Below are 27,370 nucleotides of genomic sequence, written 5' to 3'. Positions count from 1 at the left end.
ACTAGCTACAGTTTTACCATAAGATTCAGAAAAAAATGCTTTGGGATTTTTTTTTTTTTTTTTTGAGAAAAAAAACTCTGAAGATATTTTGATTCAGAAGAAATCTTAGCAACAGTTAACATTAAACACCAATTTTTGTTTTAATTCATTCTGATTCTCTGCTAAAATTGAATTTTTCACAAGGAATTGAAACTGAAAACAGACTTTCAAAAAAATTACACTAGCCTTTGGTACAGACTAAATGCATTAAAATCATACCATTTCAGTACAAAACATTACTTGCAGTCTAATACTGCAATGTAAATACCCATTAAGAATTTTGCTTCACTGAACAAAACACTGATGAAGCCTGTTTTGAGAACTATTACCTGATATTTGTAATTAAACAGATGCATCTTTGATTTTTTTTAATTAAAAAGAGCCACAATTTCTATCCAAATGAAAAATTATATAGCTTTTTTTCCAACAAATAAAAACAAACCTTCGCATCTATTTGAAGCACCACCGTGCAGAGATTCAGCAAAGCTGTTCTAGTTTAAAAATCCCACCAACAACATACAGATTCTGACAACGTGAGTCCTAAAACTTCTATCCCAGTTACAGCAAAACTGTGTTTATTAAAATACGCTGTACAATTTATTAATTTGCTTTTCAAGGAATGACTGTCAACAGGTGAACCTCAAATGCATGTCACTAGTCATGAAGTGGTAGGAAAGACTTTTGGGAAACTTATCTTTTTAACAGAATCCTTGGAACTGCAGGTAGGAGTTTTCTCAAATGGACGTGGATGGAGCACCAAACCAAGAGGAGGAAAAAACAAAGTATTTTCCCTATGCCAGCTTAACAAAAAGGAGAAAGCTATTCAGTGCTTCAGTCAACTGCATTTTTACTATATTAAAAACACTTCTTTAAAGCCATTTAATCGTGATATTTGCACTTTTGAAAGGTGTATTTTTCATCTTACAAAGATCTTTAAAAGGATAGGTTACTCCTGAGTTATCGACATTTCATCGCCTATGCGTTTAGAGTTTGTGAACACTCAGAGAATCACAAGCTGTGCTAAATGCTGAAGTACAGTTCTCTATCAAATGCTGCGTTTTTGTATCATTGTGATAACATTTCACAAAAAAAAAAAAAAAAACAAACTATCACGCCACGATTTAGGATATAAAGTTCCCGTCTTATAAAAACCTCTGCACATGTTCACCTACTTTTCCAGAGAGCAACGTTAGAATTAGCACGTATTTTCAAGAAACGCCAAAGCTGCCACTGTAGACTCACATTTTAGGAACGTTAATATGGTGGGGGTTTTTACTGCTGAGGAAAGTTTGTCGTTTTTAAGAGGCCTCTATCAGCAAGTGATTAAGCAGCTCTTAAACTCCATTTATTCTGATGGAAATTAAAAACACAAATAGGAAGTTCAGTGGCATTCAGTTCTGAATTTCATACCCTATTCAGCAGCTCCTATGAACAACTGGAATCAGGCCCCCAGTTGCGAGGATCAAGAAACATTAAGCACTGCAGGTTTAAAAACATCGCAGTCCATTTTATCATGGGAAGAATAATCCGAAGGGAAATGAGAACCATAATAATTGAATAGATGCTGCAAACAAGCCGCCAGGCTCCCAGGCTGCAACACACCGGAGCCCTGCTTGGAAAGGTGATGCAATATTGAGTCACAACCCCATTTTAGGGATGATCTCTCTAATATCCACAGCTGTTAATTTGGAAAAACCGTTTAACTGTTAACACGGGGATTGATTTTGTCAGCCTCTGGCATGCACACTTCGTCCTCGACCGGACCCTCTCGGGGTCTGGGGACAAACAGCATCGTATACGTTTTGCTCCGATTCAGCTATTTGGGCTCGTCCAGCCACAGAAAAACATCCTTTTAGGAAATGCCAGCACTACAATTCAAAATGAGGACAACAGCGAAAGACATTTTGAAACAACAGAAAACCAAACCAAGAGGAAAATATCATTGTGCGTTTTGTCAGCACAAACCCTGCAGGCATTCAGTATCTCACCCTGCGTCCTGGAGCGAGCGTGGCCCAAGGCCAGAGATTATCTCCGTCTACAAAAAAGGGAGTTAAGTGGCACTGAAGAATGTGACAAAGGGAGGAGGGAGGGTGCTGGCATGGAGTCCTCCCTCCCAGTACCTCCAACTCTTTTTAATACTGGATTTAAATCAGACTAGCTATTGACAGCTGGGCCAGCGGGCCGAAGCAAAGGCTTTCACCTTCCAAACAGCTATGCAAAACATCATTAAATCATCACACCCAACACCCATTCCTCCCACACAGAGTTGCTCGATTCACATTTCTACATTCCCCTGTAAGAACACAAGAAAAATCCATCCTGAAGCTCAAAAGCAAGAAGGCTTTCAGTAAGAGGCACCGCATTTGGTTATGTCAGCCACCCCTCCCTCAAAAGAAACTGGAAGTTTTGCTCCAGCACAGTATCAACTTTGGAAGTTAGACATTCTATAAACTATTGAAAAGGAGAGTCCAGCGGAAATACTTTTAAGCCACTGGACAATTAGCAAAGCTGAGTAATTTGCGTACCGCGTTCACTGTCTAAACAGAGCACCTTTCTTCCTGCGAGTTATCTGCACCTTCAATGGTTAATTTTTTTCCAGACAGTGATCTAAACAGGCTTAACGGTTAGTATTTTAATGAGCTGTCATTTCCTGTGCTGATAAAGATTCTCACAGTATTTAAACCATCCATTTCCCCCAGGCTCCGCCAATACCAGGACCCTGCGCAGTGACTCAGAGCGGACCTCACTCCCGGCCTGACTCAGCCCTGACAGATGATGCTGCAGCAAACCTGGGCTCAGAGAGAGCCTCCGCAGCAAACCTGGGCCCCGGCTCAGAGAGAGCCTCCGCAGCAAACCTGGGCTCCCGAGCCAGGGAGGGAGCAACCCCAGCCTTCAGCTTCCATCACCGCCACTTCGGCCTCAAGAGCAGTCGGTGAAACTTAGACGTTATCTGCATTCAGCGTTCTAAAGCTGCAGAAAATAAATCTGGTTTATGGTCAGGATCAGCAGAAATACTCTGGGGGTTAAAAGGCGACTTGGCAGATTCCCTTGCTTTACAAAACAAGAAAGAAACTATCTTATTTGAAGATCACTAAGCTAAAATTGTTATGTTTGACGTCATTTATACCTGGAGCTACGCTCCAATACCCACATTAACCAAGCTGTCTGCAAAACTTTTTTTTGTTTGTCGGGACATTCTATTATGTTAAAATCAATGCTTTCAAAAATAGGAATTGCAACATCCCTGAACTGCTGCTTCTTAACTCCGCTCAATATTGCTCTTCATAAGGAAACTTCTATTTGTATTTTAAAGATCTATTTTTGTACACAATTCAGAAAAAAAAGCTTGCTTGTTCAGAGTTAAATCCTACAAGCCTTTTGCAAATAAACTTTTATAATTCTGTTGTGATCCACTGGAAGGTTTTCAACACCAAAGCTACTCAAATTTCATCCACATCTGTGTCCCTTTCAAGACACTAAAGCCTTTTTTGTGCAGAGCTGATCTATTGTGTACAGGGTGTATTATGAGGGCACAGTCCCACAGGTTTCTGATATACTTGTGGGAGGAGAGCCATTGATTTATTGTACCAAGAAATGTCAGGTGTATTGGTATAACCTTCCAGAAGCATTTCTCTCAGGAGATTTTGAAGTTGCTGCTCAGTTATCCATGTTCTCAGCCACTTCAGGTTATTTTTGGTTGAATTCTACTACACAGGTTTTATTTTAAATGTTGAGTGGAACCTGTTTTTCAAAATATCCTTTAATGAAGGCGCCAGTTCAACAGGATATGGACTTTCTGGCATACCCGCAAAACAAAGGTCCGCCAAGTCAGAAGGTGCGGTTGGCAGATTGGGCCCGGCTCCTTTGACGCTGGTCTGCCCAAGGCAGAGCGATACGAAGCGGTGGAGACGAGGTGGCAGAGGCCACGCTATGGGGTCATACCCTGCTGAAGGCCCCCAAAAACCCCAGGCAATCGCGTGGCACAATGCGAATCAAAACCCGGGGTTCTTCTCACCCCAGGACAACTGGTGCAGCCCTTTCTATCGCTGTAGTTTCTTGACTTACTTACATTCTAAAGAAATGGCCTAAACCTATATTTTAAATGATTTTTGGAAAAACAAAAAACAAAAACAATCTTTCAGCAAAGTTTCCAGTCACATTAGTCACCATGATTTCATTTGTACTTCTTTCGGGAAAGGAACATCACGCTCCTTACAAGAATCAACTGAGATTAAGTAGTGAAGCAAAGAATTATGGCACAATAAATAGCAGCAAACTGGTTTGTCAAGGCAACGGTTCAAGTACCTGTTACCAAAAACTGTTTTTCCTTTAAGACGTGCAATCATTCAAACTGGCCTGCATAGCTGGAAAGCATGAAAATTTGTTGCACAGAAACCACCAGGTTAAGAAGCCCTTCCGAAGCACTGGTATTTTTGGGTAGATTTTTCAGAATTTGTTGAATTACACTTCACAGTGTTAACACGTCTCACCCACGGAACATGGCACTAACAAATTAACTTTTAAGACTCTGTGGAAGTATGCAATTTTTTTACATGCATTTCACTGGCTTCTATTTCAACTTCAAATTAGTTTATTGACTCAGTTCATTAATCGAATAGATTAGTCTCTACTTCTCTTAAAATCAGCATGGCGTCATTTGCTACAGGCAGTAGTTCACTCATTTTGCTAAGATGACAGCATACCTGGTGTATCGCATGAGCACTTCTCAGTGTTCAGGCCTCCCCTTTGAGTAACTATTAATTAACTGTAATTAAGACCCTCTGCAGCCTCTGTGAGTCTATCATTAACTCAACTATAGCCAGAGGGAATCTCTCTGCCCCAAGGCTGGGATTGGTCCAAAAGGGACGCAGCCACCACTTGCACTGAAGTTCAGATGCTTCGGAGGTGAAGGCCACGCGCTGCCTAATGCTATATAAAACACGGTTATGAATTTTTTAGATGTCCATTGACATTCTAAAGTTACTAGCTCATTTTCACAAAATATGAACAGAGCATGCTGAACTAAAGAAAAAAATTTCATTTTTTTCTTTCTGAACATTCACCCACAACTGATGGCAGACAGCTTTGTGGATGGTGTGTGCTTTGAGAACGATTTCTTCAGTAGTTTTCTGGGAATTCTTAATCCGCATTTGAAACTGCCACTTCAAAGAAAATATGATCATGCTTAAAAGCAATATGCTTAGTGTGACTTCATAAACAATCCTGCAGCTGTAGGTAAAAAAAATTAAACGGAAAGATTTAAGAGCTAAAAGAAAACCCACAACACACACAATAATTAAACATTTTAAATGGGCTAGGTTTGGCCTAAAACCAGCATTGAAGTATTTTACATGGATGACCAGTAAGTTAAACTCTTCTTTAAGTGACAGGACAAAACTCTCGCACACCATCTTTCCTCACAAAAGCTTATGAAGGTAATACAATCTGAGAGAAAACATTACCGTCTTCTAGCATTTTAGACAGCAACAATACAACTTTCAACTATTAACTGGCAGAACAGGTTGCTAATTACCAGCCTCATGCGAGCCACCAGTATCTTTGTAATCCTCTTCAGCTCTCATTTCAAGACTCATGCTAACTTCAGGTTCTTAAATCCATCCATGGCTCCTTGTTCCTTCTAACAGCGCTTGCCGCAGCACGGCTGCCATCTGCCTTTGCTGCTGCCACCACCCATCCTTCTTACCTTGTGTTTGTACGCTAGCTACCACCAATGGTTGCAAAAAATTTATGTAAACAGCTTCTTAATTTCCTGCCACATTTTCTTTTCCTTTTCTTTCTTTATTTAATTAATATAAGGACTATTTTATGATCCTTTTGTAATGGAGACCCAGACAAAATTGTAAAATCAAATTACCCTAAATTATATTAAACCAGCCTGGTTATGGCAGGCTTAGCGTGCAACGCCAGCAGCATCCAGTAACAGAAGTAAACAACTCTTGAGCTACGGGCAAGGTCTGCAGGTGAATCATCTGTGCTTTTTGACTACGGCTCATGTAGTTATCAAGAAATTCTCTCTGGCTTATAAAATCAAATATTCTCCGACTTTATCTCATAACTTAATCTTCTGTCTAGATTTTAGTTATCCTGTATATTAATATGTTCATTATTTTAAAGTATTGTGCTTAGACATTTCCTATTGTGTAAGAGCAATATCTCAGACAAAAGAAGTCTTATGTCATTTTGTCGGATAGAATTTGATTAAAATAAAGTTACCAACCATTAAACAGATCTATATTTTAATCTAATAATAAGGGATTTAATGGAAGCTATTGTTTAACATGTTTTATACTCCACTCTAAAAGAAATTGATGAGGTAATGCCAGCAGACAGCTTGAGAAAAGTCAAGGATACCGGGACATTCCAAAAATCTTACTGTCTCCCGAGAACATTTTTTAACTCTGACATCAACCATCTAATAAAATCCGGATCCAGCAGAGGTCTTGTGAATGCATTCGAAGTAATTTGATGCAAAATTATCTCCAAGACAGATGAAGTAGGAAAAAACTACTAGTTTTGCCTCAAAGGTTTGCAGGAAAGTAAATCTTTGGAAATATACCTGAGCTAGTAGCAGTGCTGATCAAAAGTTAGTAATAAATTGTCCGGTGTGATTGATACTAAGAAAAGCTGACTAATGATGGTTAAAAGCAGCCACTTTTTTTTTTTTTTTAAAAAATGTTCAAAGCAACAAATTAATTTTGAAGTTTGTTACAAACCAGACACCCAATCAGAAGATCAGGAAGTCATAAAGTCAGGATTTGTTTCATTAGTGAAATGCCCTAAGAATGTGTCTTCTGACATTCCTTTTTCTTTGTATAGCACTACTACTTCAAGTTTACATATTTCAAAAGGAATTATTTCCAGATATTCCTCCCCGAAACTGTTCTTGAGGAGCGTGGCTTTTTGGATTTTATGTGAAAATAGTTATTACAGTTTGGATAGCGAAGTGTCAATCAATTTGCCCCATATAACAAGTGAAAGACCTTGGAAAAGTAAAAACACCTTAGAATTTATTTTATGGATCCATATTAGGTATTTAGTTTAAAACCCCCACAAAACAAACAAACAAAAAAACCCCCAAACCCACAACAATAAGGCTTTCTATTTAAATGTTAGAGAATCACATTTAAAACTTTAAACCTGCATCCCTGACATTAATCAGATCAGTGTACTGACACAGGCAGTAGCTTTCCCCCCAAGATCACAACCGTCCCTTTGAACAATTAAGCACCAATTTTTCATGAAATCCATACGATTTGGTCTAGTTGCCCACATTTCAATTAATTAGGTTGCACACTTTCTTTGCATTCAAGCAGTTTATGAAACTTCTGCACGGTTAGAGAGGCACTGTTGCGATGTTATTTGCTGGATTACCAAGCACAAAATGTTAACATCAACAATGGATTATAAAATTACACAGAATTTCATGACTGAACAGGTAGATATGAGGCAAAAAATCTAGCACTTCATCATCAGGTTCCAATCTTCATTCAAAACCACTGAGGCAACATGGGAGTATGTTGTTTTAATTGTCCTTCCCCCCCCCCCCCCGTTGTTAGCTGGGCTTTTGCTTAGTTTTCTTGTTTTAAACTGGGATTTTCACTTCAAAAATAAAATAGTAATCAATTACTAAAGAACTTAGACTAAAAAAAGAAAAGACAAACTTTCTCAAAATAGGAACAGTTTATCCATGAAAACTGTCATTTCTCCTATGAAAACCCAAGTTGAATAGAATGCAGGTATAACTCTACACGCCAAATTTCTCATTCTGACATTTAATGAGAGATTTAATACTTTAAGTGTATAAGGTAGTTCAAATTATGGAAGATGTTTATTGTCATCTTGGGACACTACATAAATCACAAGAGTTCTTCCATTTTTTGTCATAGGATCACACTACAACACTGAAGAAAGTCCATAAAAAAACCCAGTCTATTTGCAGCTAAAAGTGTAGCGATCTATAATTGGAAGAGCTGTGTCATATTTCTGGGTGACAGTTAACTGTCGGTACTACATACTCAGGCCATCTGACCTTCAGTGCTATTATGTTTCTTGAAGTACTTGAAGCCTTTGAGGTGAGGAATGAAGTTGCAAATAAGACCTAAATTATGTGTTGGCCAAAGCTTGCGCTTCAAAGCAAAGCACAATTTTCAGCACATCTAGGTTGACTCCTCCAGTATTTTTCCACTTAATGAGTGAAGGTATTACTTCATTACTGTGTTAAAGAATTACTCACCCGATTAGGGACACCATCTGCTCCACTATATGTTTGCTGAATGTTATAATAACGAAAAGTTTCTGTAGGAAGGAAAACATCAGTTAGAGAAACATTTGATCAAAAGGGAAGCAGAGACAATGCAGTACGACAATTTATGTTCCCTTCCAACCAGACAGCTTCTCTAGCGCTCACACATAGTTTTCCCTTCTCTTTTGTTTCAAGATCTTTAATTTTCAATGCTCTCTTCAAAAAGAGGCAGGAGAGAGAAAAGCTGTTTACTTTATTATTCTATTTCCTCATAGATTTCTTTTCTTGCAATGTTTTTGTAGCCTGTGTTACTAACCATTCGCATCCTCCCCAAACTTAAATTCCCAGAAGCTCAAGGTCACTTTACTCCGTCAACAATGTTTTAATGGAAAAACAGTCATCACTGCGCAGAAAAATTCACATCCCCGTACACAAACACGTGTACTTAAACGTCACAGAAGTGAAAAATAAGGTATCTTTTAGTCCCCTAGTTCATGTGCTTCAGACAGAAACGTAACAAAAAATACTCAGGTTGTCACTGTCTCTAATGCAACAGATTATTTGGAACAGAGTAATTTCCATAAAATAAACTTCAGTAACACATAGCTGATTTTGCATAAAATCCAAATGTCCATAATTTTACCACTCCCTTCTCTTCTAACAGAAGCTCAAATTTTGTTAAAATAGCCTTTGCTAATTCCACTTTTGTCATATCCGACCGCTTGTTTGTTCGCTAAGAGTGAGCAAGACTGTGTGCAGACGCGTCTACACACCCAAACAGTTCCCACAGGCTCCTTAAATCAATTTAAACATGATCTAACGAGAACTGCATTCACTAGCCTGGAAATAAGGGATGTGACTAGAACTACACAAAATGATTTTGTGGTCCGGAGGAAGAGCCCAGTTAAAGTAGCTCCAGGATGGCCACTGCACCAGGGTCACTCGCTTCCTGTCTAGAAAAAGATTTCATTAAAAGCCTTTTCCATGACTCTTACATTTCCTAAATCCCAAATTGCAGCAAGATCACTACAAAAAAATCAAGGCTATTGCACAAGAGTATGCTTGAAATCAAGCATCGCAGAAGAGAGAGTTCTAATAGCTACATGTATTACAAAATAAGTTGATTTACCAACTGTACAAGACACTGGGAAATATTTTTTCACTTACATTTGATCTGAGTGTGGAGCACTATAAATTACATAGCAAACATTCTGCTAGCTAAACAAGACAAGTAATAAAAGGAATATTACACAAATCTTCTTTCACTTTTCTATGTTGCCAGAACAAATTCTAACAGTACACAGACTTAAAAGGAGAAAAATTCAGATAAAACAAAAGTAAGTGTGGAGAAAAAGATCTTCTATCACAGTAAATGAAAGAGTTTTCAGATCTATTTATTATTTTCTGTTTAAGGACTGGGCAAAGTAAAATAACCATTTACAAAAAGATGGGAAGAAAAGAAGGGTTGAAGATTGAAATCCTGTGTTCAGGGCAAAAGAAAGATTTTTAAGCAGCTTGATAAAGGTACTAGTAATTTTATACTAATAATAGCTTCTCCTATTTTAATGTAGTGACAGCAAAGACTTCCAATCAACACAGCTACAGGCACTGCACCAGTCCTATGGAGATGCTTGAAAAAAAACCAAGCCCCAGCTGAAAACATTGGTTTTAATCATTACAAACAGCGATGTAGTTCATGAGACAGCACTAACCACACCGCCACCAGTAAAGAAACGCCAGGGAATCAAGACTTCAACTTTCATTGGACAAAATGGTGACGTGTTTTAAAAGCGAGACCGAAAATTTTTGAAAGCAACCGGAGATTCTGATTGCCAAATTCAGAACACCCAGTAAAGCTCTGAGTTAGCAAGAAAAACTGGATGCACTCTGAAATCAGGCCCTTTCAAAATAACATGGACTGAGGACACCAAAAATTCTTAACTATGCTTGAAAGCTACGGACAACATGCCCAGAGACAGACCCTCAGACTGCCTTCCGCAGGGCCTGAAAGGCGCGGGGTTTTCTCTACACGCTCAACTGAGATAAAAGGGAGCGTTTAAAAGTGCCGCTTAACCGGTAAAGGCCAGTTGCAGCGCTCATTGAAATGAGTATTTGTTACCAAAAAGGCAAGTTCATTATGAGTACGAAGTCCTTTCAGTCTGGTAAAAACCGTAGGTAAATAACTTGGCTAACCACCAATTTCCTGAGTGGTGTAGGCAGCGAGCTCATTAGTTTGTAGCTATAAATTATTCAGTTGTCTAAGTTTTGAGTGTAAGAAGCCTAGCAGATCCTTTATTGTAAATCCTTTGCACCAAATTAATTTCCATTACTTCAGGTCAGGAAGGGAGACACCAGAATTCATTACGAAGTAACACAGTGTAACAGTAAAAAAAAAAGAAAAAGTCTTCACCCCAGAGCCCTAAGGGAGGTGTAGCATCTACTTGCCTGGATGTGCATTTTAATTACTGCTTTCCCAATCAAGGTTGCACCAAAGAAGGTCCAGAAGGGAACCAGAAAGTGTCCACATGTTATCCCGGCCAGGTCAAACAGAGGGTTTGGAATCTATGAAGTGCAAGGGAAAGAAGTTCATGAACTGAAGCACGCACTTAGATGAACAGGAACATGACAGACTTTGCAACTTTGAAAAACGCATATTTTCCCCTTATTCAACTTGATCCAAAACTCTTGTGTCTTCATACTCACAAAAAACGTTAATGTCGCACCACATAACTTAAGTCTCTGGGATTCAGCTAGACAATGTCCCAGACAATTCCATTCTCATGGTCCCTCCTTACCCCTGGATTTTAAAAAAGCTAACAAAAAGTTTTCCATGTGAAATGCACAGAAACCACAGTAAAGCCATTTTGAGTGATATATCAAGTTTTCTCACTGACAAGCACATCGCTCTTGGAAGCTAGTGTTCAAAATGATCCCCAGTGATTTCCATCTGAGAAAATACATTAAAAACTGGCATTTATAGTCATATGTATCCAGTTTAAAAGCACTGATTAGATTTTATTAAGCATATGCATTTCATTTAAAATTAAAAGTGTTTTTTTTTATTGTTAAACTGTTGGCTTGGCGTTCGGTATTGTGATACTATCTGTAAAATATTTTTGAAATTAAACCAAGAAAGTATCCAAATTCCAACCTTTCACACTTAGCATGCAGTACAAGGGCAGACTGTCCGAGTCAACGCATGGGGTATGTTTAATTCACAGTAGCAGTGGATTACTGGGCTAATATCCTGCAGTGTTTGTGTTGTTTTGTTACACAAACAAACAAATAAAGAGTGTAGATTGTTAAAGACCATAAAAGACAGTAACTTTGCAACCGACTGAATGGAAATCTGAAATGTGTGAGAAAGCTTATGCGGGTTATACTTAGCTGTTATAGACTAGCAATTCAAATTTATGAGCACCCACAACACCACCTGCATAGGAAGAAATCTGAAACGGTCTCTAATCATGCCCCGAAACGGTCTCTAAACATGCCCCACTTCAACTAAAATGATTCTTTACCTCTGACAGCTGTCTTAGGCATAGGAAGCTAGTAAATTATTTACTTATACCACAGCCAGATAATTTTGCTCTTCTGAGCCAAGTCTGCTCTAGGTCTCAAGTGTGTTCTTTGTTGGTTGGGTTTTTTGTAAGTTCACAGTACATTTTAATTACTGCATTACTATCACCATAGAGGGAGCAACATGCTTTAGGTAGGGCTAACTGTGGATATCATCAATACATTAAACATATTGCAGTAAAGGTTACTCAACAAGTCCACATCAGGGTATATGAGCAGGCCAGCGAGGTTTTCTCTTTGTTTGTTTTTTAACACACAGACACACACACAGAGTGCTGACAGTTGCCAAAAAAGCCCAGAAAGACAGGAGGGCAAATTCTCACAAGTCACAGCAAGGACCTTCCAGGGCTAATTCTTGCTTTCTTCCTTCCCCACAGCTGCCTTTACATGGGAATTTAGCTCCAGACAACAATATGGCTTTCTTATTGCCACTAAGCAACATTACATTCAGTTGACTTCACTGGATAAACTTGCAAAGTTTTAAATTCAATTTGACTGTGTTTTTATGTAGCATTTAGAAGGCACTGCTTGACAGACAACAACCTGCAGCTAGGGCAGTCATTACCACTTCACAAGCAAGTTCTCTAATCAGAAAAAATACACCCAAGTAAAATACTGTTTAAAATCCAAAAGTAAGATCGCAGTTATAAGGGGGGCAAGTAAAAGAGACACCTTCTAGCGTACGGAGAAGCAGCAACAAGCAAGAGAAGCCCTGAAAGAAAGCCCTGAAACTCGTGGGGGAACACACAAACGCAAGGAGCACATGTGGGGGGCTGCCTTCCTCACCTACAGATGCAACAAAAATGTATAGCTTTGAATCCCCATGCTTTTTCAATGCCTCTGCCACATTTAACCTCACCCTTTTTACTGCTACTCTGCAGTTACTCTGTAAACACATTTACAAATCCTCAAGTGTACCGTGGTGGATTCGTGACTCCTCATCCCTCCCCCAACCCGGGGCAGCCTATATAAGCAAAAGGAAGCTGGAGCTCAGAGCGCGTTGAAGAATGAACGGCGCAGCAAGTAGGTAAGAAGTTAAGCAAATGTTTAAGTATTACTAAGCAGGAACTTTGCAGAGTTTACACGTCACCTCCCACGTTTACCAACTCCTTCCTCACGTTCTCCATTTATCCACATTTCACCTCGTCCAGCCACTCCGGTAACCCATCCCTGCCATCTACAAGCTGCTGTTCTGATTACACGAGACAGACAGAATAGCCTATGCAGTGATGTCTCACAAGACGGTGACTGGAGGGTAATGAGTCAGAGGCAGTGAAGGAGCAGTCTACTGCATGGAGAGATTTAAAGAACAGCTTGTAACCTACGTCTCTACTCTAAACATTAAGACAGTTCAAAAGATTAGTAAACACGAGTCATATACCAGCAACTATAATCAGATTAATTCTTTCCAGCTAATTCAGGTTACTTACATTTAAGCAAATAGTTAGCATTGTCATCTCTACAATTTAGGAAACTAAGAGAAGAGATGCTAGACAAGTGTGGAATTAATACCTCATCAGCTGAGCAGCTGGCTAATGGCTGTGGTCATTCCGGAAGAATGGGATCATAGGGGACCTACACTTCCCCCCTTCACTGTAATCACATTTCTGTGCATCACAGCCCACGTTTTGTGTGTGGGATGGAAGAATAAGGCACACCATTCCTACCAGTTTTCATTGAGCTTCCAGAGAGAGATTTAAACCTCAAATGGTTCAGTATTTTTCTACTCCAGAAGAACAGTATTACCCTACTTAAAACACTGAAATAGCATCAGTGGAGAAGCTTCTATCACCTCTTGCTTAGAGAGAAAAAAAAAGCTCCAAGTAGTTGGTAGTTCATACAACCACAACTCTGAAACTGGCTTCCTCATCCTGCTCCCTCTGGTTCCCAGTGACCCAAAGATACCTCCAGAGCAGACAGGAGAATTACTATGGATGGGTATCATCATCAGGATTTATACAGGCAGGATTTATACTCTTCAATCTATGTATATTCTTTGGATTTGAAGGTGTCAAGCACTGTAAGCTATAGAACATAAACACCTAAAGAAATTATAATATGGTTCCAGCAGAAGCTATAGGTAATAATACCGCTCTTGCTCTATCTTGCCAGCTAATAACCTGGGCTAGGAAAGCCCCAGCAGGGTAACTGCCAGTGGGCATACGATCTGATCTGCCAAATATTCGCTAACACAGAGCGGCGTGAAAAGACAGGGCCTCAACATCAAACGCAGGGACCATCCCTGGTCTGAAACAGAAACATAGAAACTTCTGGATTTTTAAGAATGTTTTAGTTCGGTCTCTTGTAAGTCTTCCTTACTGTGACAAACCTTTTTTTATCAGGTTTCACCACACCATGCTGAACTACAGAACTGTTAGCTGTGCTTTTAGGCAGAATTCACTGTGTTTGGTACTAATCTAGGACTGGAGTTTCTCCACGCTATTGTACTCGCCAGTACCACAACCATCCCATTTCCCTAAGCACCACAGAGAACAGAGAAATAGCAAACCAGGCACAAAGATCCATACAGACTCAAATAAAACCAAGTCACATTTCACAGCATTAATTTCATTGCAATACAGTCAATCTGTACATATAATCGCAAAAATTATAAACCCCTCTCTTACTGAAATGAACTTACTGAAGCGCAGGCCAAAATGCCGAAGAACCCAACCTTCTGCACCAGGTTCTGGACAGCCAGTTTAGCCCGGGAAGCAAAATCCTGCAAAGAAGAAAACGAAGCGTTAATAAGGCAAAACCCCAAATGAACATACCTCAAAGTGTATGGGATTTCAATATCCTCCATACTATGGGATTTCCTCATTAGCATTTGGGAGCATTTTTGAAACAAAAAGGCCAGTTTGAAACTCTGGGCTTAGAGGGAAGAGAGAGAAATCCACAACACTCAGTGTGAAAATCTGACCCCCCAAATATATTGAGATTGGGTTTTCAAAACCCTGCAAGTGGCACCAAGTTCACACTACTATGGAAAGAGGTTTTCTAGTATTTATTTCCCCATATCTTTGAAATGCCAGTGCTGCTTACACTTTATTCCTTAAACAAGCAAAGGGAATTAATTCTTTCAATACCATTTACAATGTTAAACAGGTCCTTTCTCAAAACACAAAGCCAGAATATAATAATCCCATTATATCCTTAGATCTTTTCACTCAAACCCTGGATCTTAATCAAAATAGCTAATTCCAGGTACTCCCTACAACAGACTTGTAAAGTTCATTAAATCCATAAAGTTGAATCTAAAACACTTTAAAAGCAACCAAGGTGGCAGGCCATTGAACATTTGAGCTATTCTTTACAAAGCCATGCTAAGAACATGCCGCCTACTTTTATTTTGTGATCATAACTTTCAAACACACTCATGACAAACTCATGAGTCTCAAAGTTTACCAAACACACAGTAAACATTTTAAAAAGCAAAAATAAAGATTCTCACAAGCAGTTTATTTGAATGTGAGAAGTGAATTTACATGAGAATAAAGTTCTTTGGAAGCAAAACTGTCCAAAAAGTCAGAACCAGGGTCAGTATTACCTATTCAGGCTTGGCAACAGTAGTTATAGAAAGCTGAGTATCTTTGGTAATAGCAAACTTTAAAAAGTAGTTATTAATTCTTTTTTAAAAACCTACAAATAAGCATTAAAAAGCTGATTTCCCAGTAGCCATGCAATATTCACTGATTTACACTTTGTAGAAAACTATCAGATAAATTTCACAAGGAAATTGCTTTAATCAATAAATATCACTTCATATCACTTCACTATTGAAGTGTGGAATTTAGAATATCATTAATATTGATTAAAGCAAGCAACTACAAGATAATCCAGAGAAATCAAATTTCTGCAATTTTAACTTTGTTATAATTCTGTTGTTGCAAGTAAATTACACTTACTTGACAATGTTCTTGCGTATTATTTAAATTCTGAACTACAGAACTGACATAACTTTCTATGCCATATTAAAAAAAAAATACCTGTGATAAGGCCATTTGCTATCTTTTTACACCCCTTTTTCAAGTAGTAACTTTTCTACATTACAGTGCTTTAAAAATAGTTACATTCTTAAATTAAAAAAAATAACAATTCTTATTGAAATCAGAATTCTATTTATTATAATTCCTGTTTGAAAAATTAACCCAAATTAAAACAAATACTTCAACTTAAAGAAAAATGACAAGTAAGTGAGATTTTCTACATCTTACAGTGGGACATTTTTAACCACAGGAGAATATATGAAAACCCTTTAGAATATCCTGTGAATTTGCTAACTTTCACCAGGAGTAACACCTTAGGATCACGAATGTCTTAATGCAAAATGGAATAAATGAAATATTCACTCTTTGTTGAAAACTTATTCCCGATATTTTTCTATTTAACTTCTAGGATACATACAGTATGCATGAATGATTAAAACCTGCTCCCAGTGAGGCTGATAGCAAACACTTGAGCTTGTGTTAGTAGACACAGGTCTAGAAGATGCCTACGTGACAAGTAAAGTAACATTTGTCATGTTTTTCTGTTAAAAGAATGCATTTTGACAGAAATTGTTATTTATAACAAAACATGGTAATTTACCAGTGAACTAAGTCCAAAAATCTTGCAACCTCAAGGGCAGCTCCTTCTCAAACTAGAATTCCCTCATCATTATTTCCAAGTTAGTAAACAATACCGAAACAAGTTAATACATGAACACAAATACAGGTCAGCACTAATAGACACATCCAGTCCTGCTGAGGATTTAGGACATGAACTGAAAAGGATGCAAGACTCTTTTGCAGAGTGTGATCACACAGCTATCCACAAAGGAAATAAAATGCAGCACACAAAGGAGACAACAGGTATTCTAATTCCTTAACCAAATACAGAAGTAGAAATATGCCTTCAGAATTTCTCTACAAATTAATTTGAAATGAAAACGTGTGCTAAAGCAGAAGAGTAACGTCCTTTCAACAACAGATTTTGTTCTTTGAAAAGGTGAACTGAAAAAGTAGTGCCTATGTAGGAATTTCATAAGATGTCTCCCCCTGTACTCTATAACAAAGCTGAATGTGACCATGATATTTTCAGTTCCTATTTTGTTCACCATTTCACAATGCTCATGGGGTTAGAACAGTATTTTCACTTTTATAAGCCAGTAAAGATTTTTTTCACAGCTCCATAAATCTCATTGTAAAGTACCTTTAAAATAAAACACTACAATCCAATTATTCAAATAGATCCATGATATATTTCAGTGGAAGTTGTTTCTATTCTAATTTTAACATATTTACCCATTATTTTAGACTGCATTGCTAATACACTGCTGTATTAATTTTCAAAAGCTGGAATTGAAAACAAACTCTCTAGCAAGTGACCTATAACCTAATGCTTGCAGCACAGCTGGTTTAATAAAAAATATTACTATAATTATATATAGATTGACTATATTAACTTAGTGTAAGCACAGTGCATCATTTTTCATCAAATTTCTTAAAAAAAAAGCTTCCCTCACCCACATTTCTAGATTGCTGCAAAATTCAAGGCTGCCTTAAAACTAATTTTTTCCCTCCAGCTAAAAACATACAATTTTTGTTATAAAACCAACGATGAAAGTGTTGAAAGAAGTGTAACAAGTTTGTCTCTCAAAAAAACCAACCACCCCATGTTGGAGCAATTTTTCTCACCGTATTAATTCATAACTTTCTTTTTTAAAAGTTATTACTCAGAATTTTTCTTCCTTTTTTTTTTTTTTTTTTTTTTACATTCATTGTCTATTACAAAGCACTCCGTGGAAAGCACAGCTACAGTTCTAAAAATTTCAGTCTTCCTTTTTTAAACTTTCTAAATAAGTCAAAAGAGATAAATTAACGATTTTTTCCCTATTTTCTATGATCTAATGTAATCACAGCGATGAATAATTTGCATGGTAATATACACGTTGGGGTTGCAACAAAACTATGTATTTGCAGTCTCAACATTTGCTTTAATGAAAACAAGTTCAGAAATACTTCTGTTTGGTTGCTTCCTTAAATTTCGTTTGTCAAATCTTTGCGACATCTGCAACAATAAAAAAAACCTTAAAAGTTTCATTTCTCAGAGAATACAATCACCAGTTTCACAACTTTTACCTATTTCACAATATAATTTTTCTGTTATACAGCCTGCACAGGGAACAATCTTTTCTCTATTTTTTTAAGCATTTGAAATAAAAGCAAAACAACTTTCACAACTTAATGCTTTAAAAAAAATAAATAAAAAAGACAAGACATAAAAGTTCAGCTACTTACAGGCAAAACATTTTCCCCCAAAATTAAAGTATCTAGACTGGACTCGACTCTCGGCTAATATGATTCATTCTCTATAACATTTCAGGATACTTTAGCTCACTGTGTCCCTTTCAAAGATGATTTGTTTTTTGGTTTGGAAATAGATTTCCTGTGACTGCTACAATACAGGCAAAGGAAGGTTAAATGATTAAACATTACTTCATTGGGTTAATCATCAGATCTCAAGAACTGGAATGGAAATAAGAGGCATAAAAAGGTCAGTGCCGAAATACTGATTCACAAGTCTCAGCTGGCGGCTTGAGGAAGTTTGCTTCATATCTGCCTTCAGTAAAACGGCACTTTTTATTGATCCCAGCATTTCATTACTACATGTTGCAAAAGCAAAAAACCCTCCCAAACCTCCAAACCTAAAGGGATAGTAAAGAGAAATTACATGGTTTGCTACTAAGTAAGATTTAATGTTCCTCCTTTAAAAATGAATTATGGTACAGCTTTGAGTATAACTTAACGTGGACCATTTATCCCTATAAAAAAGACCTCCTTCTTGAAAGAGTGAATGGACAATCTCGTCTTAACTACAAGGCTTCGTCCCATCCCTCTGTTTTATTTTGTCTCCATTTATAATTTAAATCTCTATTTTTTCTTTCTCCCTTCTTTGTAAAGTAAGTTGCACAATCTCTTCCATATTTGACTGAAGAATGTTTCACTGGATGTAGTTAACAAGCTCGAGAAAAAAAAATTAAAAAATCAATTTTTACTCTTCTATAACATCAACTTATTATCAGAAAACAGAATGGTCACAATTAATTGCGCACAGTGAAATTGGGAAGCCTCTTTTTTCTTAATCTCTAAGAACAGAGGTTGCTGATGGATCTATAGCAAGTAACCAGTTGATGGTTCCCAAGGAGCTCTGAATGATCAGCACCGGATTGAATCCCACAGTCCTTGCAGAAACAACCCGTACGCCTTTGACAGAAGCTATTTTCTTGAAAGACTGCACAGATGGGCCTGTAATGATTATGTAATATAACAGTTTATTTTCTAACATGAAGTTGCAATCAGTTTTTAGGAGCATCAAGAAACCTATGACTCCCTATCACAAACCGACTCTTCCTTGCGTGCAGCAGTGATGACAGCTGTCAATCTCTGAAAGATACGATCCAGAGTTCGAATGATTTCAGACCCAGAAAAATCTTTCTTCTATCACAATTTTTTTCTGCTGTAAATACATCAAGCACTTTATAAACATATTGGTAATACTGGTGGATATAGCACAAAGAGGAAGGCCAGTAAGGAAGGGAAGGAATATATAAGTATGAGACTAAATTCAACCAGAAGTTCACAGCACAGGTATTCTCTACTAGCAAGAAAAGACAGGGCCTTAATGTAGGATTGGGGGGAAGTCAGTGATGCGAGTATTAATGTAATCACTCAAGCAGGATATTAATTACCGAGCAGAGGGTAGCCTTAAGAAGTTCAAAATAGATTTCTGGAAGAGAGGGGTTAGGCAGGATTTGCTACTCTAATAAAAAAAAAAAAAACAGAATAATGAATTAAAGAAATACAAAGACATAAACAGAGATCTGAAGTGAACGTGTTGCACCTTGATGGTCCTCTACAAACAAGGAGAATGCTGAAGTTGCTGTAGAGACGTGTATTCATCCTAGTGCCAGCAGACTCCCCTGCTGCGAATGTGTAACTTGCATGTGAGGAAGAAGTGGACAATCCTCCAAGACTTGAGCATAATTTCTATTATAGTTATATTTACTTCCTAGGAACAAAGTTTAATTATCAAAATAATAATCTGAAGAGAACATTTTTTTTTCCCAAAGATTGAAGACTATGTATGAAGCTACCGCCTCAGATTATTAAAATTATAAATTCCTTAACATTTAAAAAGCTGCCTACAAAGACAGTGCTCCTTTTTATGTAAAAATCTGAGTTATGTTAAAAATGAGCTGCACAATATTTTGTTTCTTCTGGCTTTCTATTACAACACAATGGAATCAAACACAACTTATGGGAGAATGACCATTTGTGGTTAGGCAATGAATTCTAAAATTTCAGAGGACTGGAAGAATTATTAACTCATTGAAATAACATATTAACTGCAGAAGAGCAGTTTTAAAGAAGTCGGAGAGCTACCTACAGGCTGAGAGGTTACAACATACATCCACCCTAAGAAAGGAGTAAATCAGCAGCGACGTTTAATGATCAACACGGTAACCTGGAGTTAAGATGAGGAGAACAGAGATCAAGATATAGTTGATAGTCATTGCCTATCACTGCAAATAGTTCATTACTCAGTGACCAAAGAAACCATTTCATACCTCTCCTGCAAGACATCAAAGGTAACAGATCTCATGAGTAAGGTTCCAGTAAATTGCAAGCAGGAATATTTTGATAGTGGTTCATGGTGGGACTGATCTCCCACTCTGTCAGCTGCAATGACTTTCAACATCTGAACGCGTCTGGAAAGGGCTGTGGCCCTGGATCTCTGCTCTAGTTTCTCAAAAATACTTCTAGCTTAATGCCAAGTAAGGGGCAAACTAAAAGGGGATATTTCCATCTTGATGCCTGGAGAGAAGAGAGTGTGAGAGGTAAGGCTTAAACTTACTTATCACTCAAAACTCTGGGAAAGAAAGGCCCTGTCTTGGAAACTGGGCTGTCAAAAGACAAAATTGTTAAAACAGTTTTTCAAGGATGACTGAAAGCAGCTAAGGGAAGGTGGCAGATCTAAGGAAGCACTGAAGTTTGATAAAGGAAAGGTATTTACATGCGATAGGCATAGGACAGACATTCCAGATTAAAAGGAGTGGCTCAAATTCTAAGCTTGGGAAGGAAATAAATTTCACTTCAACACGAAGTCTGGGTTGTCTGAGACATTAAATTCTGGAAAAGGAATATGGTATTCATATGGGAAAGTTACAAGAGAAAAATAGGTCCATGCTGGAAATGAAACCACAGTTTTAGAAAGTACAATATGAAGAAGAATGAACAGCAGGAAAACAGGGTCTTTGACTTCACAGGCTTTACCAAAGCAGTGTGGAAAGACAAGAGAGCAGTGCCTACAAAACCTTATTAAATAGACTATGTCAGAGATCTGAGGACTTAAAACTGGTAAAATTTCAAACCATTACTCAGAATATTTGTAAGCAAGGAGGATCATACAGTAAGTATACGTACGAATCCCAAGACAACAAGAAATAAAATGTGCAAGTGAATTCTTCTACTAGCCTTTCCTAGGACAAGGATACTGAATACAGATTGTGGAGGGAAATGCACAGATTTACTTCCACGTCTGTTTGTGTTCAAATTCTTGAGGTTGGTTGCATGTTAAGGGGTGATGCTGCAATCTACAAAGATAATCAGAAAGACGCTTATGTTCGGGACTTTGTAAACTCAGAAATATGAGTAACTACAATTAGTTCTTGTGTCAGAAAAATTGACCTTTTTCCATAGAAAGTACAGTTAAACCTATTAGCCTCATAATCAGATTTTAAAACTGCTGTCAGAAAAGAAAGCCGTAAGAAGCCATAGATAGAGCATTGTGCAGAGTTGAATCCTTTAGAAGTCATACAGGAGCAGAGTGTACCAGAGCAAAGTGTTCATTCCAACAGCAAGCTTTTCTTTCTCTGATCACTTAATTTTAACCTGTCTTGGAGTAAAAGCGTGACACTTCCGAGTAATGGATCCATTATACGGTAAATAAGACCTCCCATTAACATGAGTAGGAAAGAAGTCAATCAGCTCTGGCTTAAACAGACTATTAGCATTAGGAACTTGTAGGTATTTTCTTCATTTCATTAACTAACTGTAAGAACATTTCATTGCCCTCACTTCTCCCTCTCCCCTAGTTCTTGGGAGAAGAACCAGCAAATGCTTCTTCATAATAAACTCCATTTCAGGAGCTTTAGTTTCAAGCTTTTAGACTGAAAGCTCAAGTTCGGAAGTGATACACCAAAATGAACACATATTACAGAGCCCAACAAGTTAGCTGGCCCTCTCAAACTTAATGCCAGCATTTTCCACAACTAGAACTGAAGCTCTCAGACTTCTACATAAAAAGTCCTTTTGCTTCACGCTGTAAGAATAAAGAAATTCTTTATTCTCTTTATTCTTTTGTAAAGAATAAGAGACAATTAAAGGAAACAGTCGGAAGGAAGAGGAAGGAGCATGTCCCTTCAGTCTTATCAGATCGGTCCTATAGAGCAGTAGCCCTTTTAAACACATCCCCTGCCACCTCTATGCTCTAACTCCTCAATTCAGGTCTGTGCAGTAGCATGAAGCAACATGTGCCCTTTGACACTTGCAATTTTACAGTGATGCACGAAAGCATGTAATAAAATTTACTATTTCTTTGCTTGCTAAAGAACTACTTTCTAGGCACATCTTGTAGGAGATCCGGCAGTGAGCAGATCCTGCAATCTACTTCATGGAAGAGAATTGTCACTTTGGCTGTTAGGAGAGTCCAACGTTGGAAGTGATTACCCAGCGCGGCTGTGCAGTCTCCAGTCTTGGAGGGTTTCAAGACCAGACTTGACAACGCCCTGGGGAACCTGAGCTGATCTCATAGATGACACTGCTCTGAGCAAAATGTTGGACTAGAAACTGCCTCAGGTCCCTTTCAAGATGAATTTTTCTGTGATTCCATAATGAGATACTAGCAGCCACCTACAGAGAGAAGAATGAAGCAAAAGAATATCCTATCACTCTGGTTCCCACACATCAGCCATTGACCTCTGCAGCCTTTGCTTCTGCAGTGGAAAGCGCATGGGCATTGCCTCCACCAACGTGCTGGCTGCCTAAAATACCACTGCAGCTGCACAGTGAGTGCTCATTTATCTCAAAGCTACAATTGCAATTAGTTATTGTGGCCACAGGTCTGCCAATCTAGTTATAGTGGCGTGACAGGCAGTTCCAGGATGCTGTCAAATTTTTTTTTTTTTTTTTTTTTTAAATCGATTACAAATTATCAAGTCCTATTTTGGGGCGGTTTAAGATCCAGACATTGTAAGGAAGGGCTCATGATTGCTGGAATGAAGCAAGTTATTGCTTTGCTACAACCACCATCATCAAGAAAGGAGGTAATTTTTGATAACCAGACAAATAGACTGACCTTTTCAATCTCTGACAAATCAGAGCCAAAGTCACCAGCATGGAAAAAAAAAAAACCACCACTGTTCCTCCACAGAGAACTTAAAAATAAGTTAAGGAAGCAAACCCATACACAGGGGGAAAAAAAAAATAAATAAAAAATCACTTGTAGGATAAAAGTGAGCAAATTCTTACACAGCTGACAAATCCTTTTGCACACATAAGTCTTCCTACTCAGCCTAGCCCGCAGATGTGCAATGCTAAGCATACCTCTCGCTTGTTCTCCCTGGGAAGTAGCAGAGGTTCCCAGACAGCTTAGAGAAGTGGTCTGCATACCAGACTCTTGTACAACACAGATATTTAAACAGTGTCTGGAGCAAGGGGAAAAAAAAAGTAGCCATTTTCTTGATTATGATACCATAATTAATTTCCATCAGTTATTAAAGGCTCTCCCTGAAAAAACTGTTTTTGAAGCAGCTTCTCTGACCCAAACTTTTCATCGTTTATTGGTCTTTCTCAGAATATTGGGGAGTGAAATATCAAATATTTAGGACCAAATTGTTCCCTTAGAAACTTGTGTTGAGCATTCCTGACACACACAGACCAGGGCATGCAAATCCTATGGCACAGTTCAACTAACTGCTTCTCCACAACTACAGTGCAAATGCAGCTTGCAAGGTTTCCAGTAAACTTGGGGACATCCTCTCTGAAAAGGTTCATTTCTGTTGTGAAGCAAGAGATTTGTTATTGAAAAAATTCCTCTGAGCTAATAGCCTAATATTGAGTGAAAAGATTGCAAAGTAATCCAGATTTCTTCAGTGGCTCGATAATTTCTGATTTATGTACTTCCATACTAAACAGTAAAATGACAGAAGGGCATGTATAGGAGTTTTAGGGAACAGATGCGTGTTATCAAAGATCTGTTCAAAGAAGAATGTGAAAAAGTCATCTCTAGATTACCATTAGCAAAGGTAATGTAATGCTCATTGCTGTTTTTTCCTTATCTGTAAGCAGGTGTGCAAATGAATAGAACAATGCAGGCACAAGACTGCCCTATTCTCTTGCCAGTGTCCAAAGAAATCCAGCAAGGAGGTGGCTTACACATTTGTTACTCATAGCTCCTATTGTCTACCCTCTGCCTGTATTAACTCTTTGCTACCTCTTTTCTCAGAAGTCCTCCATAACAAGTTCCCGTATTTAAGCTTTCACTGACTCATTGCAAAGCTTATTTCAACTCACTAATTTTGGAGAACAATTGAAAACTAAGCTGATACTTAGTATATTCACTGCTTATTATATTGTCTGTGAAAAAAAAAAAAAAATCACCACACTGTTAGTTCACTATCAGTTTGCCATCTCACTCTCAAGCTGTAGCATTCATAGGAAGTTTCTAAAGTGAAGCTTCAGGGTTTGATTAGCTTTGAATTTCCTTTTAATTATGGGCCAAGGTAAAAGCGGTAAGATACCTCCCCTACGTATTTTCACAAATGCAGGCATCAAACTTCGGGAGCGCAGTGTGTGAAGACAAGCCTCCTGGCGGCCACCCACCAGGCAGCCGAGACCAAGCACTGCAATCTCTTTCTTGTACGGCACAATTAATAAAGAGAGGAAGCTGATGAGGAAAGGGGGTGACTGGAAGACTGAGCAAGAGGAATTATGAACAGAATTTGATGTTGGGTTTAAACAAGTTATTTCTGGGAAAGAAAAAAAAAAAGAAGTCAAGGTTTTGCAGTTATGGTATGTGACTCTACCACTTCCATTTTTATGATAACTGCTTTATAAAAACCTGCTTGTGGTCTGCTTTAACTTCTTTTTTCTTGTACCGAATACCCTTAAAACCTTTTGATTAAACAAACCAGCAGCCAGGGAATCCTTTTCAAGCAGGAACTTACCAGATACTAGCTGCTAGTTTAATGATGGGAGAGATCCATTTTTAATTTGGCCATCTTTTACACTGCTAATTAAGTAACATTTTGCTTATTAGTTGAACCTGATCATTCCATTTGAATTAAGTCACAGTGTCGTGTCAGAACACAGTGCTGGGTTCTCCAAGTAACCATGGCTGGGTGTGGCAGCGTACTTTGTTCTGCTTCTGCAAAGAGAAACCCCACATGAAGATGTGGAAAAGCAATCCAGCTCACAGCACCAGAGCTTTCAGAAATGCTAGAAAGATGGGTTTAACATGTGTCTCTCTGTCACTATCGCAGAAGTTCATCAGTTTAACTCCTTGCAGACAAGAAGCCGACTCTCCGAGCAGGAAGTTGTTCGGTGGAACTCCTGACGCAATGCAAACCGAAGCAGTTGCAGCTTAGTTTAATACAAACCCTCTTGAGTCCACGTTGACAAATTCTTTAACAAGCCCTGTGGTTACAGGGAAGCTGGTTTCAGTCTGAGTCACTCCTGTTCAAACAGTTTACTGGAAATGGAGGGGAGGGGGAATTTTCAGAGAAGTCATGTGATGGCCAGACAAACCACAACCAGTAAAGGTTCAGTGGAGTCAAAAACAGGTCCCAGCAACAACTGACACTCAGCGTGCAGATGGCACTCAATCATTTACAAACGAGTCCTGCTGCATCTCAGCATTTCTATGGGTTTAACCCTTTTTCAAGTTTGTATTCTTTCAGAGGCAGGACACAGTATGGAAAGTAAACAAACAGCAGTGCCTGATAGTAACATAGGCAACTAGAAAATATTTTTACATGGAAATTTGGCTGCAGCAACGCTGCACAGAAGCAAAGCCCGATGTGTAAATCATTAGTTCTTAAAAATATGCCACTTAATGAATCCAAACACTTACAGTCATTAAGGATTAGATATGCAGCAAAGATATTAGTACTTTCTCCTCTTAGCAAGGAGTACCATGATACAGCAAAGGCCCACGCATTACATGTTATCACAAAGTACCTTGAGGGAAGCTGGCATTAAAAGCTTCATTTTCACCAGAAACCTCCATCAGCTTTAAGTGTTTCAGCATGACAAAGAAAAGATGAGAATACTTAACAATCAGCAACTGTTAAACTGGCAAAAGAGAGTCCCTGCACATGTGTGTGTAGACATGAAACTGTACAAAAGTATGCTTGCACTGTATTATTACCAATGTGCTGCCCCAGCACTAAGTAGTAGATTCACTTCCCCTATAATTGAGAGGTTGGTTTGAACGGCTGCACTGGAGATACTCCCCATGGCTAAAAGGGGAGCTCCGATAAAACTCCTTTGCTCTGGAATTCGACTGGAAGAGAGTTAACAGCAACTGAGATACCGTTTCAAACATTCGTAATTTTTCAAACTGCCTTAAGTGTTAACAAACCAGAGCGAGTTGCTCTGTTCCTATAGCATGCTGGGCTCTGCATTGTGTGGAGCTCTGAGAAAAAAGAGCCCTGCTTGTAAACCACACTGCTTCTCCGGGGCAAAGCCGCTCGATTTTAACAAGAGCGGCCACGAGGCAAGAGAAGCTCTGACACTCCCTTTATGTAACTGGGACTAGCTCACTGGTGTGCACACACAGGGACGCACAGAAAGAAGAAGTGAGTGTTCCTTTAAAATGAGGGGCTTTTTCTGAAGCATGCTGATGGAAAGTACAAGGCAGACTTACACATTGTCCGCAGGCTAATGAGTTTTCTCAAAACCTAGCTCAAGGAGACAGGTCACTTAGATCTGTGATTCATAACAGAAAATCCATCAACAGACTCCTTAAAGTGAATCGTATTTTACTCTGTGTAACTTTGAATGGGGCACTAAACCTTTACACTGTTTAATCCTTTTAGGTTCCTTTTCTGTTGTTGTTTTTTTAAAGTGCCAAGCTAGCAAGCACATTCCCCCTCACAGATCCTTCAGGCTGGATGTTATATTCATGGTCTACTCTCACCATAGAAGATCCTCATCTGTTTCTCAAAATTACCATTGTTTTTGAGAAATAGCAGGGACAAGCTTTCTAAACAAAACACACGCAGGCAAAAACGTCAGGCCATTTGGCTTTGCCTTGTAGGCATATAGCAGCTCAGCAGAAGTAGAGGGGGAAGCTATTCTTCAAAATTTATCGCACCCATTTTCACGCCTTTCAAAAAGGCAGGATGAAGCGAGACCTTTATACTGAAAGAAGGCTCTTGTCATT

General features: G+C 38.4%; 1 protein-coding gene across 2 annotated transcripts in view; it reads right to left on the bottom strand.

The window, feature by feature from the left end:
- Nucleotides 1–27,370, bottom strand: part of VMP1 (vacuole membrane protein 1) — a 68,810-nt gene that overhangs the window by 5,456 nt on the left and 35,984 nt on the right. For both annotated transcript variants that reach the window (XM_059829208.1, XM_059829209.1), the window contains 3 exons: nt 14,523–14,603; nt 10,748–10,864; nt 8,294–8,355 (listed from right to left, as the gene is read on the bottom strand). In XM_059829208.1, coding sequence (XP_059685191.1) covers nt 8,294–8,355; nt 10,748–10,864; nt 14,523–14,603 — 260 coding nt within the window. The remainder of the gene's footprint in view (nt 1–8,293; nt 8,356–10,747; nt 10,865–14,522; nt 14,604–27,370) is intronic.

The sequence above is a fragment of the Gavia stellata genome, chromosome 25, assembly GCF_030936135.1.
Source record: "Gavia stellata isolate bGavSte3 chromosome 25, bGavSte3.hap2, whole genome shotgun sequence".
Lineage (NCBI taxonomy): Eukaryota > Metazoa > Chordata > Aves > Gaviiformes > Gaviidae > Gavia > Gavia stellata.
The sequence above is the reverse complement of the archived record's forward strand: the minus strand, read 5'-3'. Positions and strand labels throughout refer to the sequence as shown.